Source organism: Alosa pseudoharengus, unplaced genomic scaffold, assembly GCF_046254945.1.
Source record: "Alosa pseudoharengus isolate Yale_2024_CS ecotype anadromous, Long Island Sound unplaced genomic scaffold, YU_APseudo_1.1 YU_APseudo_1.1_scf_13, whole genome shotgun sequence".
NCBI lineage: Eukaryota > Metazoa > Chordata > Actinopteri > Clupeiformes > Clupeidae > Alosa > Alosa pseudoharengus.
In genome coordinates this window covers 8,121,355-8,140,584 of record NW_027468598.1, presented here as the reverse complement: position 1 = coordinate 8,140,584, position 19,230 = coordinate 8,121,355, and the positions used below count along the sequence as shown (strand labels likewise).

The 19,230-nt window shown below is 43.4% G+C and overlaps 2 protein-coding genes and 1 long non-coding RNA gene across 5 annotated transcripts in view; 1 reads left to right on the top strand and 2 right to left on the bottom strand.

Annotated features, from left to right (window-relative positions):
- Window positions 1-419: 419 nt before the first annotated feature.
- On the bottom strand, window positions 420-4,573 carry LOC143121095 (uncharacterized). Its single transcript, XR_012986402.1, has 3 exons — window positions 3,467-4,573; window positions 909-2,522; window positions 420-746 (listed from the first exon to the last, which is right to left on the bottom strand). It is a non-coding gene; the product is annotated as an uncharacterized LOC143121095 (long non-coding RNA).
- Window positions 4,574-7,181: 2,608 nt separating this feature from the next.
- Window positions 7,182-9,372, top strand: ssr3 (signal sequence receptor, gamma). The gene is made up of 5 exons (XM_076281978.1): window positions 7,182-7,407; window positions 7,959-8,085; window positions 8,225-8,323; window positions 8,603-8,734; window positions 9,057-9,372. The coding sequence occupies exons 1-5, from the start codon at window positions 7,275-7,277 to the stop codon at window positions 9,121-9,123; spliced, it is 558 nt and encodes a 185-aa protein (XP_076138093.1). The 5' UTR covers window positions 7,182-7,274; the 3' UTR covers window positions 9,124-9,372.
- Window positions 9,373-9,430: 58 nt separating this feature from the next.
- Window positions 9,431-19,230, bottom strand: part of kcnab1a (potassium voltage-gated channel subfamily A regulatory beta subunit 1a) — a 75,711-nt gene continuing 65,911 nt past the window's right edge. For all 3 annotated transcript variants that reach the window (XM_076281977.1, XM_076281975.1, XM_076281976.1), the window contains 6 exons: window positions 14,741-14,826; window positions 13,113-13,233; window positions 12,779-12,873; window positions 11,715-11,835; window positions 11,189-11,277; window positions 9,431-11,087 (listed from right to left, as the gene is read on the bottom strand). In XM_076281977.1, coding sequence (XP_076138092.1) covers window positions 10,998-11,087; window positions 11,189-11,277; window positions 11,715-11,835; window positions 12,779-12,873; window positions 13,113-13,233; window positions 14,741-14,826 — 602 coding nt within the window. In that variant the 3' untranslated portion in view covers window positions 9,431-10,997. The remainder of the gene's footprint in view (window positions 11,088-11,188; window positions 11,278-11,714; window positions 11,836-12,778; window positions 12,874-13,112; window positions 13,234-14,740; window positions 14,827-19,230) is intronic.

Here is a 19,230-nt window from a genome sequence, read left to right as displayed (position 1 = left end):
CATATCCAGAGCTACTGACCTTCACAGGTACAAGGTAAAGGTAGGCTATTTAAACGTTAGTTTTTTTACTTGACGGTCACATTGTATAATAGCCTACTATAGGCCTATGTTTGCGTTAATGTAGCCTACTATAGAAAACGCATAGGCCATCACTGCATTTGTTGTCCATCCGACTGTAATTCAATGTCTAGGCTACTTCAGTATGTTTTCTCATTCAAATGTCTTAATCATAGACTGTAAAAAATAAGGTAGGTTATTGTTACGTCTTACAAGTAGGCTATTGTTACGTCTTCCGGAACTGTTCCCCCTGCTTTATATTCACGAGCGCACACCATATCAGACAGCTGATTAGAACGGTATTGTTGCGTCATCCGGAACTTTTTCCCTGGCCGGAACAAATTCACTGTGACAGCGCCAAGCCTTCTCTTTCCTAGCTCTGTTCCTCCTTTAGACTGTATGCGTGTCTGACACATGCCTATATTGAAGTGGAATTCCCATCAAGCCCCATATGCTTTCCAAATGCTCCATTTGATATTCCAGACATCCCAGATGGCCCTTCCCCAGATATGTATCACAGCTGTGGGAAGCACGGAATTGGGGCCACCAAAGCCACACTCATAACATCTAGGAAAAAAGACCTGATATCACTTTGATAATTAAACAATATGTTAATGCCACATCAGTCATGATGCATTGATGTATGAGGATATGGTGTCTTGATCCCCATGATCCAGATATAGTGGGATCTATTTGGAAACATCAAAGAACGAGTGTAGGTAAGTAGGAAGGAAAGCTAAAATATTTTTGTCCCACAATACTGATTTTTTTAAAAACACATATGCAATTTAAGCATCATCACAACAGATAGGAAGAGGAAGATGAAAAAGATGAAAAAGAACAGAAGGAACCTTTTGTTTTGTCTCTTTTCCATTTAACTTGGTCTTGGTCTTGCAGTCTGAAGGCTGAAACAGAGTGAGCTATTTCCAAGAGGGCTTTTCTGATGGCCTCCCACCTCTCTCACTCTTGCACATACTGTTCCGGCAATGGCCTCCCTTGACACCCACTCTTGCTGTGTCACTCATCACTTACTCAGGGTGTTTCCATGGCTCATCTACAGAATCAAAGAGGCTCACGTAAAGACCTATACAACAAAGTTCACAGTGTCAAACTTGGATTCAGTCTTATTCATGCATGTGCTATCAACTTGTCAAGTCCGCTTCATGCTCTTCCTCAGTACCATAGAGCAGGGCTCCTAGTAATAATCTCAAGTAAGAGTAGGGTTCAGCTCTATTACTGCATATTTACACTGTCTTATCCTGCCAGCTGTTTTTCCACACAGACGTGTAGTCATGTGATTTTCCTGAGGATATTGTGTGTGCGTGACTATTTGTGTGTGTGTGTGTGGTAGGTCCCACATCTTGTGTGGTACGCTGTGGGAGGTGAATGAGGGCCCACTCACACTCACAAATTGCACACTTATTCCTCATGTGAGAGTGTTCTCAGCAGAAAACTCTGGCGTTTCGTGCGTAGCTTTATTTTTGGAAGGGCTACATGTTAGGCCATCATCAAAACCTTCTCGTCTGGTCTCTCTCTACCTAGTGCTCTCTTTACCCACTCCCACCCCCACCGCACACACACACACACACGCACACACACACACAGAGTTATCCTGCCCCCTCGGCAGCATGAAAGATGAGTTCAAGCAAATCTGGCTTGAAAAGGTCTGCTATGTCTCCCCCTTGCTTCGGCCTTTTTCTGTGGGATTTCCTGCTGTGCTGTTTTTGCTTTCTGAGTGATCACACCAAGTTTGTTTTTCCATCTCCAGTGTTCTTCACACACTCCAAAAAACACAGTGACCTTTTACAGAGCAGGCAGAAATAACCCTTTCTCCTTTGCCTAAATGTCACAATCTTAGGTGTGTTTTTATAACTTTGTGTTTTGTTTTTCATGTTGACTTGACAGGTCATGTGTCTCCCCATAGGCCAAGAATGTGCGGTCAAGCAAGGCTCTTGTTTCTGACAGGACATAGTGTATCCTCAGAGAAAAAAAAGAGCATCTGCGATGCATTTTGGGGAATATTGGTGTACTAGCCTCAACATAGCAATGTAGGGATGGGGGAACAGAAAACATGCAATCAAAGGACTCATGTGTGTATAGCCTTTTAAAAAAACAGAATGATGCCGAGCAAAGGCATAGTGTGAGAATCCAGTGTGCTCACTGTCTGGACAGTTTGTTCTGTCTCTTCCTTGTACCGTGCTGGATCTCTAAGTCACTGAGTGCCAGTTTATTCCACATTTTTTATATTTTGTATGAACATGTTGTGTGAATGATTGATTCTCATTTTCTCTCACAAGCCTATGAAGCACAATGGGGTGCATAAAGTCTGTATTATATCAAAATGCACAAAGAGTGCTGCATGCTTTCCCTGTCATGGGGAAGCTTGATAGTTCACCCTGAGCTGCCTCCCCACAAAGTGCATGATTCCTACACAGCTGCTGATCAAAGTAGGTTGCACCCATGAACTGAAAGAGAACAGAAATGTCAATCAATTAGAATATTCAAGTGTCTCTTTTGCGCTTGTACGCCCACACACACACACCTATTCACATGCATGCTCAACAACAAATAAACATTATGTTGTCATTCATTCATTTCACTATGTATACAAATGCTCACATACTCACACAGAGAGAGAAGGATAGAGAGAAAGACACATTTCCACATGCATGCAAACAAGGAGGAAAAGGACTATTTATCATCAAACTGCAGCCAAATTAGACCTGCCCTGATGGATCTGAAAAGAGCAATAAAACATCTCCCATGCACAGGCACGCAAGCACACCCATGCAATCAGATGACGATAAGGCTGCATGCTTTGCTCTTTGTGGCTTTCACACTCTAAAAGTGAGAGATGACATGACCAATGTCACCAGTGTGGGTGGGTGATCACTCAGGTTCTCTGAACTCAGTGCGTCCACCACCCTGGAAAGGACGATGATGGAGAAGGCAGGTTACAGGGCGACAGGAAAGTGGGACCCAGGAGGCCGTGGTGACCGCAGACATCAAGCAGAGACAGCATCTGTTTGTGCTGCGCCTCCCTGTTCCATGTCCTCTCCTACGTCAGCCCACAGCCTCCCTCCCCCTCCCAAAAAACCCAAGGGAGCTGCTTGATCTAGTCAGGTTATTCTCTCACTCTCCTCCTCTGTAATGTGATATCTGGTTTTTTTAGTTTTTGCTTTCCTTTCCTTTCCTTAACCTGGTCATTATACTATACAGTTTTATTTTACAATATCTAATCAAAGCAACATGCATTATGCAGTTGGTGTACTGTGAGTCATTGCAAACACATTTACTGTAATTAATCATGAACATCCATACAACATACAGCCTTGGCTGATTTTGGTAAAAAGCCATCAGTTTTAATACATGAACATCCCATCACCAGGGGACAGGTGGCTTGACTTACCGGTCATTGCCCTTTACCCTCCTCGAGGTCTCGCTGTGAAGGGGCTTTTTTTCTGTCATCAGGATGGTGCTGCAGACAGTGAGCGATTCGAGGAAGTAAGTCAGTCGTTACCCCTCCTTAGCCTTTCCTCCATGCATGCAAAGGTCTGCGTGTCTGCTCCCTTCTGTTTAATCATTTATCAGGCATCATGTTCCCCCTCATGCAGAGGATCATCAGAAAAATAAGACAAAAAAGCTGAGTGCAGAGGAATAAAGGCTGCTTTTAAGGACATCCACCAAAGAAAGCAGACAGACTGAGAGAAGAAGGAGAGGAGAGGCTTGACTGTTCATCTCAACTAAATATGCAGTTCAGTAGGTCATGCACTATAGTGTGTGGTTAAATCTGAACTCTGATAAAAATGTGTATCCACAGATCACTTGGAGGATAACTCATTCCAAATTATGTTTTCTGTGGCTTGTGTCTGCCTCAAACCACTATTGTTCTGATGTAACAGAACTGAATAAAACAGAACAGAGAGAGAGAGAGAGAGAGAGAGAGAGAGAGATACAACTTTATATTGTTTTCACAGGCCTTGGCAGTCTGACCACATTTCCTTTGCCGGAGTGCATATTTAATGCTTAAGCCCTAACCATTTGGAGGCTTCATCACGCTCTCTCATCTCAGCAGTATTTTTATTTCTCATATGGCATACAGTGGCAAACAGCTGCCTGGAAGGCTTGAAGTCCTCTGGCCTTTTTCCCTGCAGGGAACACATGCAATGTCAAGGGATGACTTCTCATGGCACAGATTTGCCGTGCAAGGTAGCAGAGAGACTATGTGCTTCTCTCACCAACAGTGCATCATATACAGCAGGATGGCATGTGGACCTCATAGGGAAACTCACATTTAAACTGACATTACCTTTTTTTTTTTTTTAAAGCTGAGCCATCATGTATTTAATAGAAATTATATCTGCTATAATTTTGCTCATCACTTTCATTATTCATTGTTGCACATTTTAAATAGTTATATTCCACTGCAAAATAGGCTATTGCAGATCTTAATATTGATATGATTTTGATATTCCAGTGTGGAACTTCAACCACCTCAGGTTTTTTTTGGAATGGACCACCCTGCTGTGTCCTCGTGTGACTGGCACCCCAGTCATGCGTGCGATGGTGGTCACTGACCATACCTGCGCTGGTGCTGACTACCCTTCACCATGCCTATGGTGCTATTAGTGCTGTCATGGACTTTTCATGTGTCACGCCATACAACCCCTCTTCTCTCCACCTCCTTCTCTCTCTCTCAACTCTCCCTCCTACCTCTTCTCTCTGTCTTGCTGTTCAACTCCCTGTTCTCCCTCTCTCTCTCTCAACTCTCCCCCTCTTGCCTTTTCTCTCTATAGTATAACACAGTACCATTGATATACTTATTAATACTAACCATCATGACTTATACTAATCCACTCTATATCTCTCTTTCTTCCCCCTTACCTCATTTGTGAGGTAAACCATTACCAGTCATCAGCCATCCTGTGTTTGGCCCTCATCGCACTTTAAGTACCATCTTTGACTGCCCTACCATCGCCTGTTGATGTCCCCTTGCCGGATTCCTGGCCCGCGCATCCTAGCGACCCACTACTTGCCCTATGACAACTCCTAATCCCTATGGACAATTCATTCCCTACACTGGACTATTTGAACTTTCTGAAATTAAAGGTACTCTAAGTGACGCCACGCGTTTTTTAGGCTAAAACATTTTATGTCACTTACTGCAAACATCAACAACCGCTAGCTGTCTGTGTCCTGAATACACTGTAAAAAAACGTGATCTCTGTGGACAGCCCAGGCTCCAAAAATGGCAACAAAAACAACCTAGGCAAACCCAGCCCATAAAAACATAACAAACTGTTCCAGCAAATCACAGACGAGAGGGAAGTAGCGAGCTAGCTCTCTGTTTTGTTTGAAAGTCAACAGAAGTGACGTTACCCAGCATTGCTTAGAGCACCTTTAAATAGGATTCATGCATTATCATACTGGATATGTAACCATCCTTTGTAACCTCAGGTGGCTTTAAACATTCTCTACAACTATAACTAACCTATTAATTATCATGTAGTAGGCTATACAGACCTTACTGCCCTGTAATTGACCCTAGGCAGATGGGTCAGGCCCTGAGTTGTGGATCTGCTCGAGGTTTCTTCCTATATGTATCTCCAATTCTAGGGAGTTTTTCCTCGCCCCTGTTACTCATAGGTTCTCTCTGAATGTGCCGAAATTTGCCGATGCATTTGATTATTGTTAACGCAGAGCTAATTTAGGACTTAAATGTTATCCCTTTTCCTAGTGTGTTCTAGCCTGGAAAGCCAGCCAGAACTTAGCCCAACGTCAGGCTAAATGTGTTCTTTAGTAAGCTTCAAAAGAATGAAATGCCCGCACTATGCTAAAACTCCCATATTTAATGTGTTGCAACGTTTCGACCCGACTGGGTCTTCCTCAGGCAAATGTCATTTAGCAGTGGCTCAGGTGTATAAGTAGAGCATATACCTCCTCAGCTGATCATTCATCAGCTGAGCCCATTCACACTAATCGTCAAGGCCTAAGTATCACCTTATCCATTACACATGTGTCACCACATAAGACAATTAGTGATGCAGTTACATATACAGTTTACCCACAAAAAATAAAGAAAATAGAAAAAGACCAACCAACACCATGGCTCATAAAGTAATAAAATTACATTATTACATTATCTAACAATTACATAATTTGTAAAGTAGTATGTCACCTCAGAGCAATCCCACACACAATGTTACATGGAGATGAAAAGTACATTAGAGGAAAGGCTTAATGTCAAATTCCTCATTTAATCCCCCTGGCGACATTGTATTGAGGTAATAAATCCAAAAAGTTTCTCTTTGGAGAAGCCTTTTACCACGATCTTGGAGGGCTATTAGGTGTTTGTTTTTTGGGTTGCATATTCATGGTCCAGTGCATGTAGTACTACATACAATTTTGACTTTTAAACATGTCATGCATATTTGTGTGCGTCTTTAGTAGGCCTATATCAGAAAGTGACAAATCTGCAAGCGGCCACATCTGGCAAAGACTCGTCATCAATCATGAAACGTCATCAATGCAGCCAGTTAACATGGGAGCCAGTTGCCATGTAACACCGGGTTTAAATCTACTAGCGGTGGTTTTCAAAGTGGGGGCCGCAAGGGGGTGCCAGGGGGGGCTCAGCAAGTTGGAAAGAAAAATAAAAGCAACAAATACATTTGAAAATGTTTAAATATACCTATTACTATGAGGGTTGTTATACAATGCCATTATAATAATTTGTTGCATATCTGAACATTACATTTTGACTGGGAATACTGACTGGGATGACTGGGAATAATAGTAGAGTGATAGCTCTCATATAGCAGAAAGCCCCAAATGCAGTTTTTACACACTGTATGCTCCATCGCGAAGTCCTTGCGGCTAAAATAATTATTAGGATTAGCTTAATGTATTTTTACATTTGCCGTAGTATTGTCGATGGGTTTAATAACACATCAAGGCGGTCCTTGGGCAGTACCTAGTGGTATTTGGGGGGCCTTGTCGTGAAAAAGTTTGGGAACCCCTGTACTAGCCTACACTAGATGGCAGTATACTTTTAGGAACGTTGCAGTCATGTCAGCGGAGTGATTTCCGGTAAATGCCGACGACTTCCGTGTTTGTGCTGACGCGGCGTTAGCGATTCATACAATCTGGGCACGTACGTGTCAGTCTTTTTGCTGTTCAACACCGAAAACTAAGTTGGCTACTAGGTGAAGTCCCGAGCCATGGCACCCAAAGGCACCAACAAACAGCAGTCCGAGGAGGATCTTCTGCTTCAAGATTTTAGCAGAAATCTCTCCGCTAAATCGACAGCTCTTTTCTACGGCAATGCCCTGATCGTCTCCGCAATTCCTATTTGTAAGTAACTTACTGCCGACGCTATCCTGAGACGTTAGCATGGACAATTTACATGCCAGTGGTGCTGCTGTTGCAGCTTAATTTCCAGGCTAACTTAAACTTGTGGATTAAAATGAGTGGAATGTGTGCAGTTAAATGAACATAACGATATATTAACTCACATAATGTGAAATGGTCTCTTCCGGTTTTTTGTAACAATGTCTGCAACCATCATCCTAACTTTCTACATTTAGCTAGCTAGCTAGCTGGTGTCAGAGAGTACATTAGCTTCTGACTGTGGGGATATATAACTTAATGAAATATTACTAAGTTCTCTTGTAATTTTCTAACAATAAATGACTTTCTTCAGATGTAACCATTTACCAATTAATACATTGATGTAGATTAGGGGTGACATGGCTACTCAGTATAATACCGTTACTGCTACTCAGACAGTAGCAGCAGTCATTGATTAATAGCATCCAGGTAGTGTACGTTTCTTCTGTCTTCCATCATCCAATGTCTCTTCATCAAGTTAACCATTGTAATTACTGCTATTTTGTTTGCATTAGGGTTGTTTTGGAGGATTTGGCACATGGACCTAGTGCAGTCTGCTGTTCTGTACGGCGTTATGACCCTTGTCAGCACATACTTGGTGGCCTTCGCTTACAAGAACGTGAAATTTGTTCTCAAGCACAAGTTAGTACTCGCCTCTCTACAAGCATGCGTCCTTGTAATTGCAGTATGTTTTGTGGTGTGATCTCTATTAATGTTCCTATGACACTGTTTGAGGACTTCCACAGGCATGTCAGACTCATTGGTTTTATCATATTTGCAGGGTTGCCCAGAAGCGGGAGGACGCTGTGTCCAAGGAGGTGACTCGCAAGCTGTCTGAGGCTGACAACAGGAAGATGTCCCGCAAAGAGAAGGATGAGAGGTCAGTCAGACTCTGATTGCAAGATAATGTCAACTGATAACATATATGGTCTATCTACTGTGTTGATATTCCAAAGGTCTTTACTCTTTAGTGATAAAAATGTCTTGTTTTCCCCATTTAATGTATGAGAAAGATGAATGTGTAGAATCAGACTGTAGTTTTAATTTGTTTCTGGAAGGCAAGTTAAAATACTTTCATAGTGACACTGTTACAGTGTCCAGCTAGTTGGATAGGGTAGAGGATGGCCAGTGGGGCTAATAATTTAATTCCCTCTTTCAGGATCTTGTGGAAGAAGAATGAGGTTGCAGATTATGAGGCCACCACCTTCTCCATCTTCTACAACAACACCCTCTTCCTGGTCCTGGTCATCGTAGCCTCCTTCTTTCTGCTCAAGAACTTCAATCCCACTGTGTATCCTTTACTCAGCTTTTAATATCTGACATGTCATTACAATGGGCTGCACAGGAAAACCTCTCCCAAGATTAGAATGAAATGCCATGGTTCATTATGAGTATGAAGCTGAGGTAGCACACAGTATAACAGCTGATAATGGTGCAATTATAAAAAAAATAAAATATATATATATATATATATATATATATATATATGAGTAGAAGTTGTCTTGTATATGCATCCTATTTTTATTTTTAAAATGCTTGAGATTTTAACAAGAGTAGTTATTGTGAGCTATTAGATATTTCTTCCCTCTGTTTTTGTCCTTAATGGTGTGCAGTAATTACATTCTGTCCATCAGTGCCTCCTCTGGTCTCATTGCCCTGCTGTCTACTGGATCCAAGTGAGCGAATGAACAAGCAAGCAGGAGAGTTGGAACCTCAAGAAAAGGAAGAGAAAAGGAGTTGGGGAGGGGGGGGGGGCTGTGATTGGGAAAGGGTTGGGGTAGGAAGCAAAGACGTGATGCCGGGCTGGACATTTATCATTTCTGTTGTGCATGAAATTTTTCATGAAATTCATGATGTCATCTGTGGAGGTTCTTTCTGACCTCCGCCATTCTCTTTTTATACAAATTAAAGATGATGGACCTGGAACAATCTGCTTATTGTTTGCCTTTTGGTGATGGCCACAAAAACAAGACCCAAGTTGCCAGCGTATGTGTTGGCATAATCCATTTTATTTCAAGCGTGATACAGGATTCATCTTTAAATATCTGTAAATATTTACATAAGTCACTGCTTCATGACCACAAGGAAAAACATAATGATGGCTAAAATACCCTGATGCAAGTAGATAATGGCTTGATAACACTTGTACATTAATGAACCATAGAAACAGAGTTTACATCACTATCAGCTTCTAAAAACCAATGGCTATGAGGAAGTGGAGACTCAGGCTCTCAGGTTCCTTATGTACATGAAGGGTAAAGTTAAAGGCACTCATTGGGAGAGGACTGAAAAAGCAAAGAACTGAAGTCTAAGATTGTTGTTGTGGTGGGGTTCTGTACAAACCATTAAATGCTTAATTACAGTATGTAATGGAATGCAGATTCATTCATTCATTCAGCTGTTCTAAAGAGATTTGACCAAAGAAAACTGCTTGACTGAAATGCTTATATTAGTTTATATTAATCTTACAGACATATTTGACTCTTGTTCCTAAGGATTGTTACAGAGAGAAACAGGTTGATTAGACTGATGTGTATGTACAATTTAAAATTATTTCAGCTTAGCTTTAGTGCTAAACAAAGCTCTTGATTGTTGAAGCCTTTCAGACAAAGGCAAAAATTACCAGTCAAGTTTTCCCATCTGATCTTTCTGAATCTGAATTCGGTTTCAGAATATTTCGGCCAAACCTCTCATGGGAATGTGATGAATGAATATAGGATCCCCATGGAAAGCAACTATAAAGATGCCTTGTGCCTCTCTGGAGTTGTGCAATGTACCTACTTATAAGCTGATTATAATAGTGTGGCTGTCGTCAGAAAAAAAAGTTCTGAGGTCAGTTTTGCTTATATTACAACGTAAAAACTTTTACATCCTTCCAAGTAAAACATAGAAAAGTCATAGAGAAATGACTCCAATGTGCCCTCCCTCCCTGCAATGTGCACTCTTTTCAAATGAGCACAAGACATGTCTCAACACTGGGTCTTTGAGGGATTTCCGGTAATAGCTGGCATAACGCCAGCGTCCTGTCAGCAGTCAATGATGTGGCTTTACTAAACAAGCAAATGCTGATTGCTGAGGTGTAGCTCTCTTCAAAGATGCACACAAGACACTACAGTCAGGCGCCCATTCAGACTTAACAGAAGTGGGATTGCAGTTCCCTGGTCCAACAGAAGAGGGCGACATGCTTGACAATTCCACCTTTCCCAATCTGACCCCATTAAAAAGCTCTAGTGCGTAGCAACCGTACAGGGGACTGCATATAGTAATATGGTACAGCCGTCTCTAATAAGCTCAGTTGTGCTGTTCTTGCACTGGATATGAAGGATACTGCTTCTTCAGTTGTTACTCAGGTGTGGTGTGCTTTCTCGGGGTACGCTTGTTTGAGATGAAGGCTAGGTTACTCCGATTCTATCCGGCTTAGGCATGCAGGTTTGGGGGCATAAGAATCCCAGCCCTGGGGAGGCTGGGTGCACAGGGAGGGGCACAGCGGAAACCGTATGGCCCACACTAGCTGCGTTATCACGGTCATCTGTCTAAGACTCTCACAGGGGCTTCTAGGAGCGGTAGTCCTTCTTACTGTAAGGTCGGTTGCCCAGGATATGATCGATGTCGGACACCACATGAGAAGTCATTTTTGGGAGCACCTGTAAATTGGAGATCATGCAATAATAATGCAAGGATTAATATAAGAAACAATGCTGTACAGGACATGCTCCACATGTGTATGTGTGTGCACCACACTGACCTGTATGGCTCCCAGATTCTCTGTAAGCTGTTCAGGGTTTGAAGTTCCAAGAAGCACAGAGCTCACTCCCTCGTTCCTTAGACACCAGGCTGTATTGAAAAGTTTCAGTTCTTACATGCACAAAGTTCTTTGAAGCACAGAGACATGAAACAACACTCCGAACACAGCTGGTCCCACTGGACCGATCTAGCATGTACAGTCCACTAGGTGGCAGCAATACATTGCTACTGGACCCTGCGTGCTCTGCTTCTGTCCCGTTACCTTGACAGCATGTGGAACTCCGTAAAGGCTTTGGCCCTGATTGGCACCAGGCTCAGTCCAGATTCAGCTGTGTATGTTGGGCAGCCGGGGCTGCAGCTGTTGTAAAGGTTTCTACTTTACTTTCAAGTGACTATTTCTGCCTGCTGATTCTGCAACTCTGGCTGGGTAGATAAATCATCCAGCACCAGGTAGGGAAGGAGCTGTGGTGGAGCTAACCTCCAGAGCAGCGCTGCCACGGGTGAAAAGTGCTGTGTGTTCATCTTACCCACAGCCAGCTGTGGTAGAGTGCAGCCCAGTTTCTCAGCGATGTGACCCAGCTCCTTCAGTTTTGCTTGTTGCTTCCTGCCGTCTTCGCTCACGATCTTATCCCTCAGCCACTGGTATGACTGCAGAGCAGAGGAAAAGAATGGATGTTTGAGGCAGGTGGGGGAGAGTAGGAGAGAGAAAAGGACAGAAAAATGTTCATACTGTCTGGTAACAAACTACCATTTTATCACTCAATACAGATTTGCTGTTGAGCCAAGAAATCCCACTCAAAACAAAGCTACTTCCTCCAGAATTTTGGGATCTTGCAATTTTGCTGATTCAAGCAGTTCAAGGATTTCCTGTAATTGCAATTATGGATTGTAATTTTCTCTTGTTGGTGTTATATTTATGTTAAACTGCACTCTTATAAACCTATACATTGACTCAGATTAGCAAGCACTTAAGAAGCTAAAGTACACATACTATTTCAGAGCACACATTCCCTTATCCCTAATAGTTGTATAAACTGTAGGCCTATATGTTGTGTATGTTAATGTATGTGTGTATGCTAATGTATGTTGCCTTTAGTCAGTACAATCAGTTGTTTTCCTGGCACTGGAGAATGTCCTTACCAAAAGCATCTCCTTCCCAACAGCTTGTCATTAACCACCTAATCTACATAGAAAATGTCCGGGGTCCTTGTAAAGGGAAGCTTTTAAAATGACAGTTCCTTTAGTATTGGGCACCATCCAAGAACCGAGACATTCTGAATGCTGCCAAAAGCAATTCATTTAAGTACTTCTAGTATTTTGTCCATCCATTGAATATTTAATCAATTATTTACTGACAAGGCCCTTAGCGTTAGAAGGTCAACTATTATAGTATACAGAGGCAATCAGAATGTAAGAATTCAGAACCTCTTGATTTAATGAGAGAATACTCCAGGCATAACCACCCTCTTTTTTTGTTTGTCTAAAAATGTCAGTTTATTATTCTCTTATGTGTGATAAAATGTGACCTTGGACATCTGGATTTTTGGAGAGGCACATTCACAGGCTATTGTCACCTCAAACTTCTGCATACCTTCATGGAGGCCCTGGAAGTTTCAGGAATGCCATTCTCATACTTCCCAGTAATGATGCCACAGGCCAGGGGAGACCATGTCATAGCGCCCACCCCTAAAGCCACAGAGGAAACACAGAGAAAAGCTAGACTGTTGTGAATAAAAAAAACTCAAATTAAGAACATAGAACTGCTGTTGCTCCAAAAGCCTTGAGAAGCAGATTAGAACAGCAGTATCAACTCAAAGCTACTGTACTGTGGATGGGCAGCATTAAGGGAGCAAGCAGATGGTGTGGGGTGTGCAGTGAGGAGAGACGGAGAGGCCGTGAGGGAGAGGAGATTGATTGACACCTGCCTATTTTATGGTAGAGCTCCGGCAGCTGCACCTCCACTTTCTCTCTCTGGAAGAGATGATACTCAGCCTGCTCACACACCGGGGGGATGAGGTTAAACTGCCTCGCCACGGAGTACGCTTCCTGGAGCGGAAAGAGTGAGAGATGGAGAAGGAACACAGAGAGAGAGAGAAATGAGAGGTGGAGAGGTAGAGAAAAAATAATATAGATATAAGACAAAAACTCATTAGTTATTCCTCTCGGCAAACACAATCTGAATACCCCCCTCCCCCCGAGTGCATTCTAAACTGGTTATGTTTCTTTAATGTGCCCATGACTTTGCCTGTTGCCTTGTTATTTCGACTTGCATGTGTGGGTATGCATGTCAGTGCAGCGCCCTAGGGCTCAACGTGTGCCAAGATATCACTTCCTTACAAGCAAGGAAATTACCACACACAGTCATGCCACTGACACCCTCCCCGCTGCGGAGCCATGTTTGCGGAGTTGGGGGTGGGCATGAGGAACCATATCTGGCGTGACACCAGGAAGTGGAGCGAGCACTCGCCATTGCACAAATTACAGGTCGCTGTAGAGCATCTCCTCTCCAAACTCCTCTCCTGCCCTGTGCCTATACCCAAACTGCTCATTTATAACCATGAATTAATAATGTGGTTTCAATTGCACCACTTTGGTCTTGCTGTGGCATACAAAGCCCCTGGCATGTTCTAATTACCAGCCATTGAGTGCAGCGTACTCTGAGATTTCGGCACAGAAAAAAAAAACTGTGCAAGTGAAGAACTTCACACACAAAAAATGGAGCACGGAGATAGATGTGTGTATATTCCACCCTCCCAGAGCAGCTTTTCTCTGTCTCTTTCTTTCTTTAGAAAATCATTTATCATGACCGCCTCCTCACTCCCCTTTCCTCAAAGTCAACTCCACGCTACAACGCGCGTGCCGCAGGACTCCCTTTGTGAGTGCCTAGCAGGATGCCAGCGGATCCTATCAGACAAGGCAGCTCCGGAGACATTTCGGACGGTCTGTCTGTCCAGTGGCAGGTTTCAGACACAGTCCAGGGCTATCTCTGTCCAGCAGCTGCCCAGCACTCATCTATTGGATCAATTTGATGCTGGTGCACCGTGGAGTTAATCTGTTGTGTAGTTAAAGCTCACTTTTCCCAGTCATCTTATGAGGATGTATGTTAGCCTGGAAGTGTGCCAGGAGTGGCCTCCATGTCTTTGAGAGGACGGCAAGAGCTCCATGCTGAGGAGTGGAAGGTGCTCAGTCTGACCTTTCGCTCCTCTCTCATTTTTACTTTTAAAGCCTTAACAAGCAAGCTCAAGCAGTACTGGTCAACACTGCCAGCAGCTTTGATAGCGACTTCCAGCCAGCTCGTACTTCAGTGTTATTCACTCAGCCCAGTTGTCTTATTTGCAGATGTGTAATACACCATCTCAACTTCACCATTTCACCATTTCAAACCAATTCACCATTTCAACTTCACCATTTCACCATTTCAAACCAATTCACCATTTCAATTTCACCATTTCAACTTCACCATTTCAAACCAATTCACCATCTCAACGTACAGCTGCATAGATGAGCTGAACATATCACTCTCTTTAGACTCTCACTCAGACGGGCCACTCACCATAATTTCCATGGCTGTCCACCGTGATGTTCCCCAGTACATGGACATACCCTGATTGATGACATAGGTCATGGCTCTCACAATTTCTGAGAAAACAAAACCACCAATGATGTTGTTAGTAGTTGAAATCTGTGTTAAATGTATACTGTAAAATATATACTATGACAAAAGTGAAGCCACTTTTATAGATTACATAATAGATTTCCAAATTGGAGAAGGGGTTAATAGTGATTAATAATAACACACAGTAAAATGTTGTGAGAAAAGAAATATTTATTGAAGAATGAAGAGATGAATTGAGGGGATCAGAGTGAGAGAGAAGGACAAACTGGGATTCAGTGAAGAGAAGGGGAAGCGTATGTCTGTTTCTATGAAGCATCCAAGTAACAAAGTCACATGTAGTTCTGTGTACTTTTGTACAATAAATGGAGCGAGCAGCCTGTTGGAATGGAGCGAGCAGACTGTTCAGTTCACTCCCAGAGAATGTCGAGCTCCTACTCCAGGTAAAGAGTTGATCATTGGAGAGGAGGTTACACTGAAGGTCAGCTGGGAAATGAGAGTCAACACGCAACCTAAGAAGACAGATGGGGTCTAAACTACTGTGTAATGGACTGTGCTCTGGGAGAACTGTAGCGGCCAAAATACACAATCGCAGTGCAAATCCATAGTTAATCAGACAATAATGTTGGGACAAATGTGCCTGACTGTTGATACATAGCCAAAGTTTAAAGAGATTGTAATATAACTAACACACATTCACCTCTGGTCATTAATCCAGCGGCGCCTAAGCCCCTGGCCTCTGCTGCAGATGGGGCGTCTGTGTGGAGAGTGACTGCAGAGCCAGTGTGTTCTGTGTGGAGGTGACGCGCCCAGCGAGGCTGTGGAGGAGTGTTTAATATGCAACACACGAGCGTCAGGGGAGATGACACGGCACTTCTGCTCGCTGCACACAGCCTCGCCACAGCCACCCACCCGCCCGCCCGCTCACCGGATTAACACACAGGGAGTTATTCATGCCTGAACGCCAAGCGGAGGGACACTCTGACTGAAGGGTTCATAGGGAAGGTTTCCCAAGTTGGTTTGATATGCCTCACAGATATGCCAGAGAGGATGTGGGTTATTGTAATTATTCACAATTAAAATGATAAACCCTCATGGTCCCTTGGTCCCCACTGCCCACACATGTGACCTGAGGAAGGCCGACAGGCCGAAACGTTGTCACATTAAAGACTTATATATGTGTAACTCGGGAGTGTGCAGCACTTCTCTCCTTTTGCATGTGTTTTACTGGTTGCCAGCACCTCCTTTTCTGGTGTGCGTTTTGCCCCTCCACTCATCACCCTTGGTCCCCACTAACACAATGCAGTGTACTACAGTTTAATTATTTCTTAATGCAGTGGGTTGGTAACCTGGCCCTAGCCAGATGAATTTCGCTCCGCCTAGCTCCACTCATCCATCTGGAACCGATCCATTGAAGTGTTGCTTCAGAAGGCTGGACCTAATCAAAAAATGCTTGCATATGATTGAATAAGCCACTTGTCCGTCATCTATTGACGTGCTACTTCAACCACTCACATCGAAGCCAACCCGTGACGCTGATAACAGTCTCACAGTCGCTTCTACGCTATGTCACATCTATGAAACTCCCGCCCTGCGTCCTGATTGGCTAAACCATAAAGTTGGTTGGAGAAATCACTCTCAATGGAAGAGGTTCCAGATGGATGTGAGTGAAGCTAGGCGGAGCTAAGCGGAACGACATTCATCTGGCTAGGGCCAGGTTAGTGGGTTGGAAACTGTTTCACAAAATTGCATTCTAAATGGCATTAAACAAAAAACATTCTAAGAGGAATTTATAATGAAAATCCAGTTGTTGTGACAGCTGTTCACCATTCTACGCCAGTATTCTATTTGTTTTTCATGCTGGGTTTGACCTGCTCTGCAGTCCCTACTCACCTCAAACATCAGTCACTCTGCCCTGTGTTAGTGTTCTGAGTCAGCAGCCAACTGAGAAACACCCGACCCTGATAAGAGTCCAACGGGATCCATTTGGGCTATCATCATTTGGAGGCAGAATGTGCAATCAATAACATGCAGTAAAATGTAATGAGACAAACCAAAATGAAAATGTTTCCAGGGAGCTAAACAGAATTGCTTGGATTTGGGACTACTTTCACAGTTGTTGGATGGTTGTAATTTTTCTTCCTTTCCAAAACACACAAAGCAGAGAGCTGTAATATGGCCAAATTGAGTCTCTGCACCAGCTACCCCAAAACATCCTAATTTGATCCTTTGCTGTGATACGCTAAAAATAAAGCTTTAAACTGTCTGTTGAAATTTCATTCTGCTAGTGGGTTTACGTTAAAATCTGGGTCCAAGTTCCAATATATGTTTATGGTTATTGTTATTATGAAGACTATATTATTAGTATCATTATTATTTTAATGTAGGCTGTTTGACTTTACTTTAAACTATTTCATGATAATAGCAATAACATTACCATTTAATGATAATGTAATGTTTATTGATATTGTTGCAAGTCACAAGGACAAAAGCGTCTGCCAAGTAATATAAATATAACTGTCTGTTAAATTGTTTGAAATTATTTGGCAGCTAATGACCGATACCTTTATGCTCCCACTAGTACTAGTGAAAAAAGCATTATATCATATTTTGGATTCTAAAGTTGGCTTTAGAATTGGCTGAGGATGGGGGTAAAGGTTTTGTGTTGGTGTATGACCAAACATCAAGTAGAGAATGACGATCATTGGGAGGGTGTTTATCCTCAGGGAGGATGCAGTAGTGACCTTGAACAGTCCCACTCTGAGAGAGTTGTCCGTGTGGCTGAGAGACAGAGAGAGTGGTAGTCTTGAACAAAACAGCAGCCTTTGGCACGGAGAAGAGGCCCTACTGAATAGGAGAGTGGGAGCACAATGTACCCATGCATTGTCCCAAAGCTGATTGAGGAGTACCACACAAGGCCAGAGTTTGTGTCTTTGTGTGTGTCTGTGTGTGTGTGTGTGTGTGTGTCTGGATGCATATGTGCATATTATTGTGTGCAAACAAAAGGTACGCATAGGACACTCTCGAACTGAAAAGAAGAGAGAGAGAGAGAGAAGGCAAGTAATGAGAGAGAGAGAGAGAGAGAGATGCTGAGTTGAGCCATTGGGGCTAATTCTATTGTGTAAGCTGACGCTTTGGGTGAGTTGGCGAAGAATATATTGTGAGAGTAACATTAAGAAAATCTCCCAGTGCCTCTGGCTCTGCAGTGGTTCTAGAGCCAGCTCTTTATTATTCTCCTCTCTTCTCTCCTCTCCTCCCTCTCCTTCTCTCCATCCATCCATCCCCAACTATTCCTCTCTCTCTCTCACTCTCTCCTTCTCTCACTTGCTATGCCTCATCTGGGGCTACTTGACATTTAAAACCCACCAAGTTGTATTTGATTTTTACGTCTTTGTGGCCTTGGCTCCAGGTGAGTGAGTGGATTTGGTCTAGAGGGCCTTGTTCAGTAGAGCGTGGCGGCCCCACATGGGCACTCTGGTGCTTTTTAATGGCAGTCGGACAGCATTTCTGAGGCTCTGCGCGTTGTAATGGCTTTGGCTAAGTGCAGTTGCTTTTGTGTGGCGGTGCGATGCGGTGCGGTGGCTTGCGGTCTGCCGTCTGCGGTCCCTCCTCAGCCTCGGGCCGGCTCGCTGAGTGGCAGGCCGGGTCAGGTCACTCAGGGTCACCGCTGTGACTGGACAGGAGTGATGGGGCCCCTGAGGACCACTCTAAAGAAGGGTTGTGTAATTGTGCCAATCACACTTTCTGTATTTCACACCAAGCAGTATATTACATAATATTCCATTGAAAAGCCTTTAAATTCAAGTCCTTAATTGCCCTCGACCATCTTTTGTATTAATTCATTCAGAAGTACCAGTCTTGAGGTGATCGATGTGGTATTGGCACCACTACTTTTTAATGATATGTAAAGAGAGATGTAGTATAAAGGTACTGCATGCTAAAATATCTGTTAAAATATTTGTTATGTCCTCCTTATTATGCTACAGGAAACATCCTTGTGAAGGCAATGAGCAACAAATCATCAGTGAGAGACAGAGAGAATTTGTGTGTGTGTGTGTGTGTGTGTGTGTGTGTGTGTGTGTGTGTGTGTGTGTGTGTGTGTGTGTTTGTGTGTGTGTGTGTGTCTCTGTGTGTGTGTGTGTGTGTGTGTGTGTGTGTGTGTGTGTGTGTGTGTGCGTGTCCGTGAAAGCAAAACTGTGAGTAAGGCCAACATAAATGCCCTAAAATGTGTGAGACAAAGCAAACATTGGCAGTATTTTCTCACTCTCTCCTACTCAGGCCAAAAATATGCCGCGCTCTTCTCTCCCCCTGCTGCCGCGCAGCACAGCACGCAGACTCTGACCTGATTACTCATCGGCCCGACGCTCGGACATCACGGGAGAGCCGGAGAGTGGGGGAGCAGGCGGCCACACTGACACCATGACAGGGTC

Coding starts and splice junctions, on each gene's coding strand:
- ssr3 (XM_076281978.1), top strand. CDS start 7,275: ATGGCACCCAAAGGCACCAACAAACAGCAGTCCGAGGAGGATCTTCTG. Junction 8,086..8,224: donor AAATTTGTTCTCAAGCACAA/GTTAGTACTCGC, acceptor TCATATTTGCAG/GGTTGCCCAGAAGCGGGAGG. Junction 8,324..8,602: donor CGCAAAGAGAAGGATGAGAG/GTCAGTCAGACT, acceptor TCCCTCTTTCAG/GATCTTGTGGAAGAAGAATG.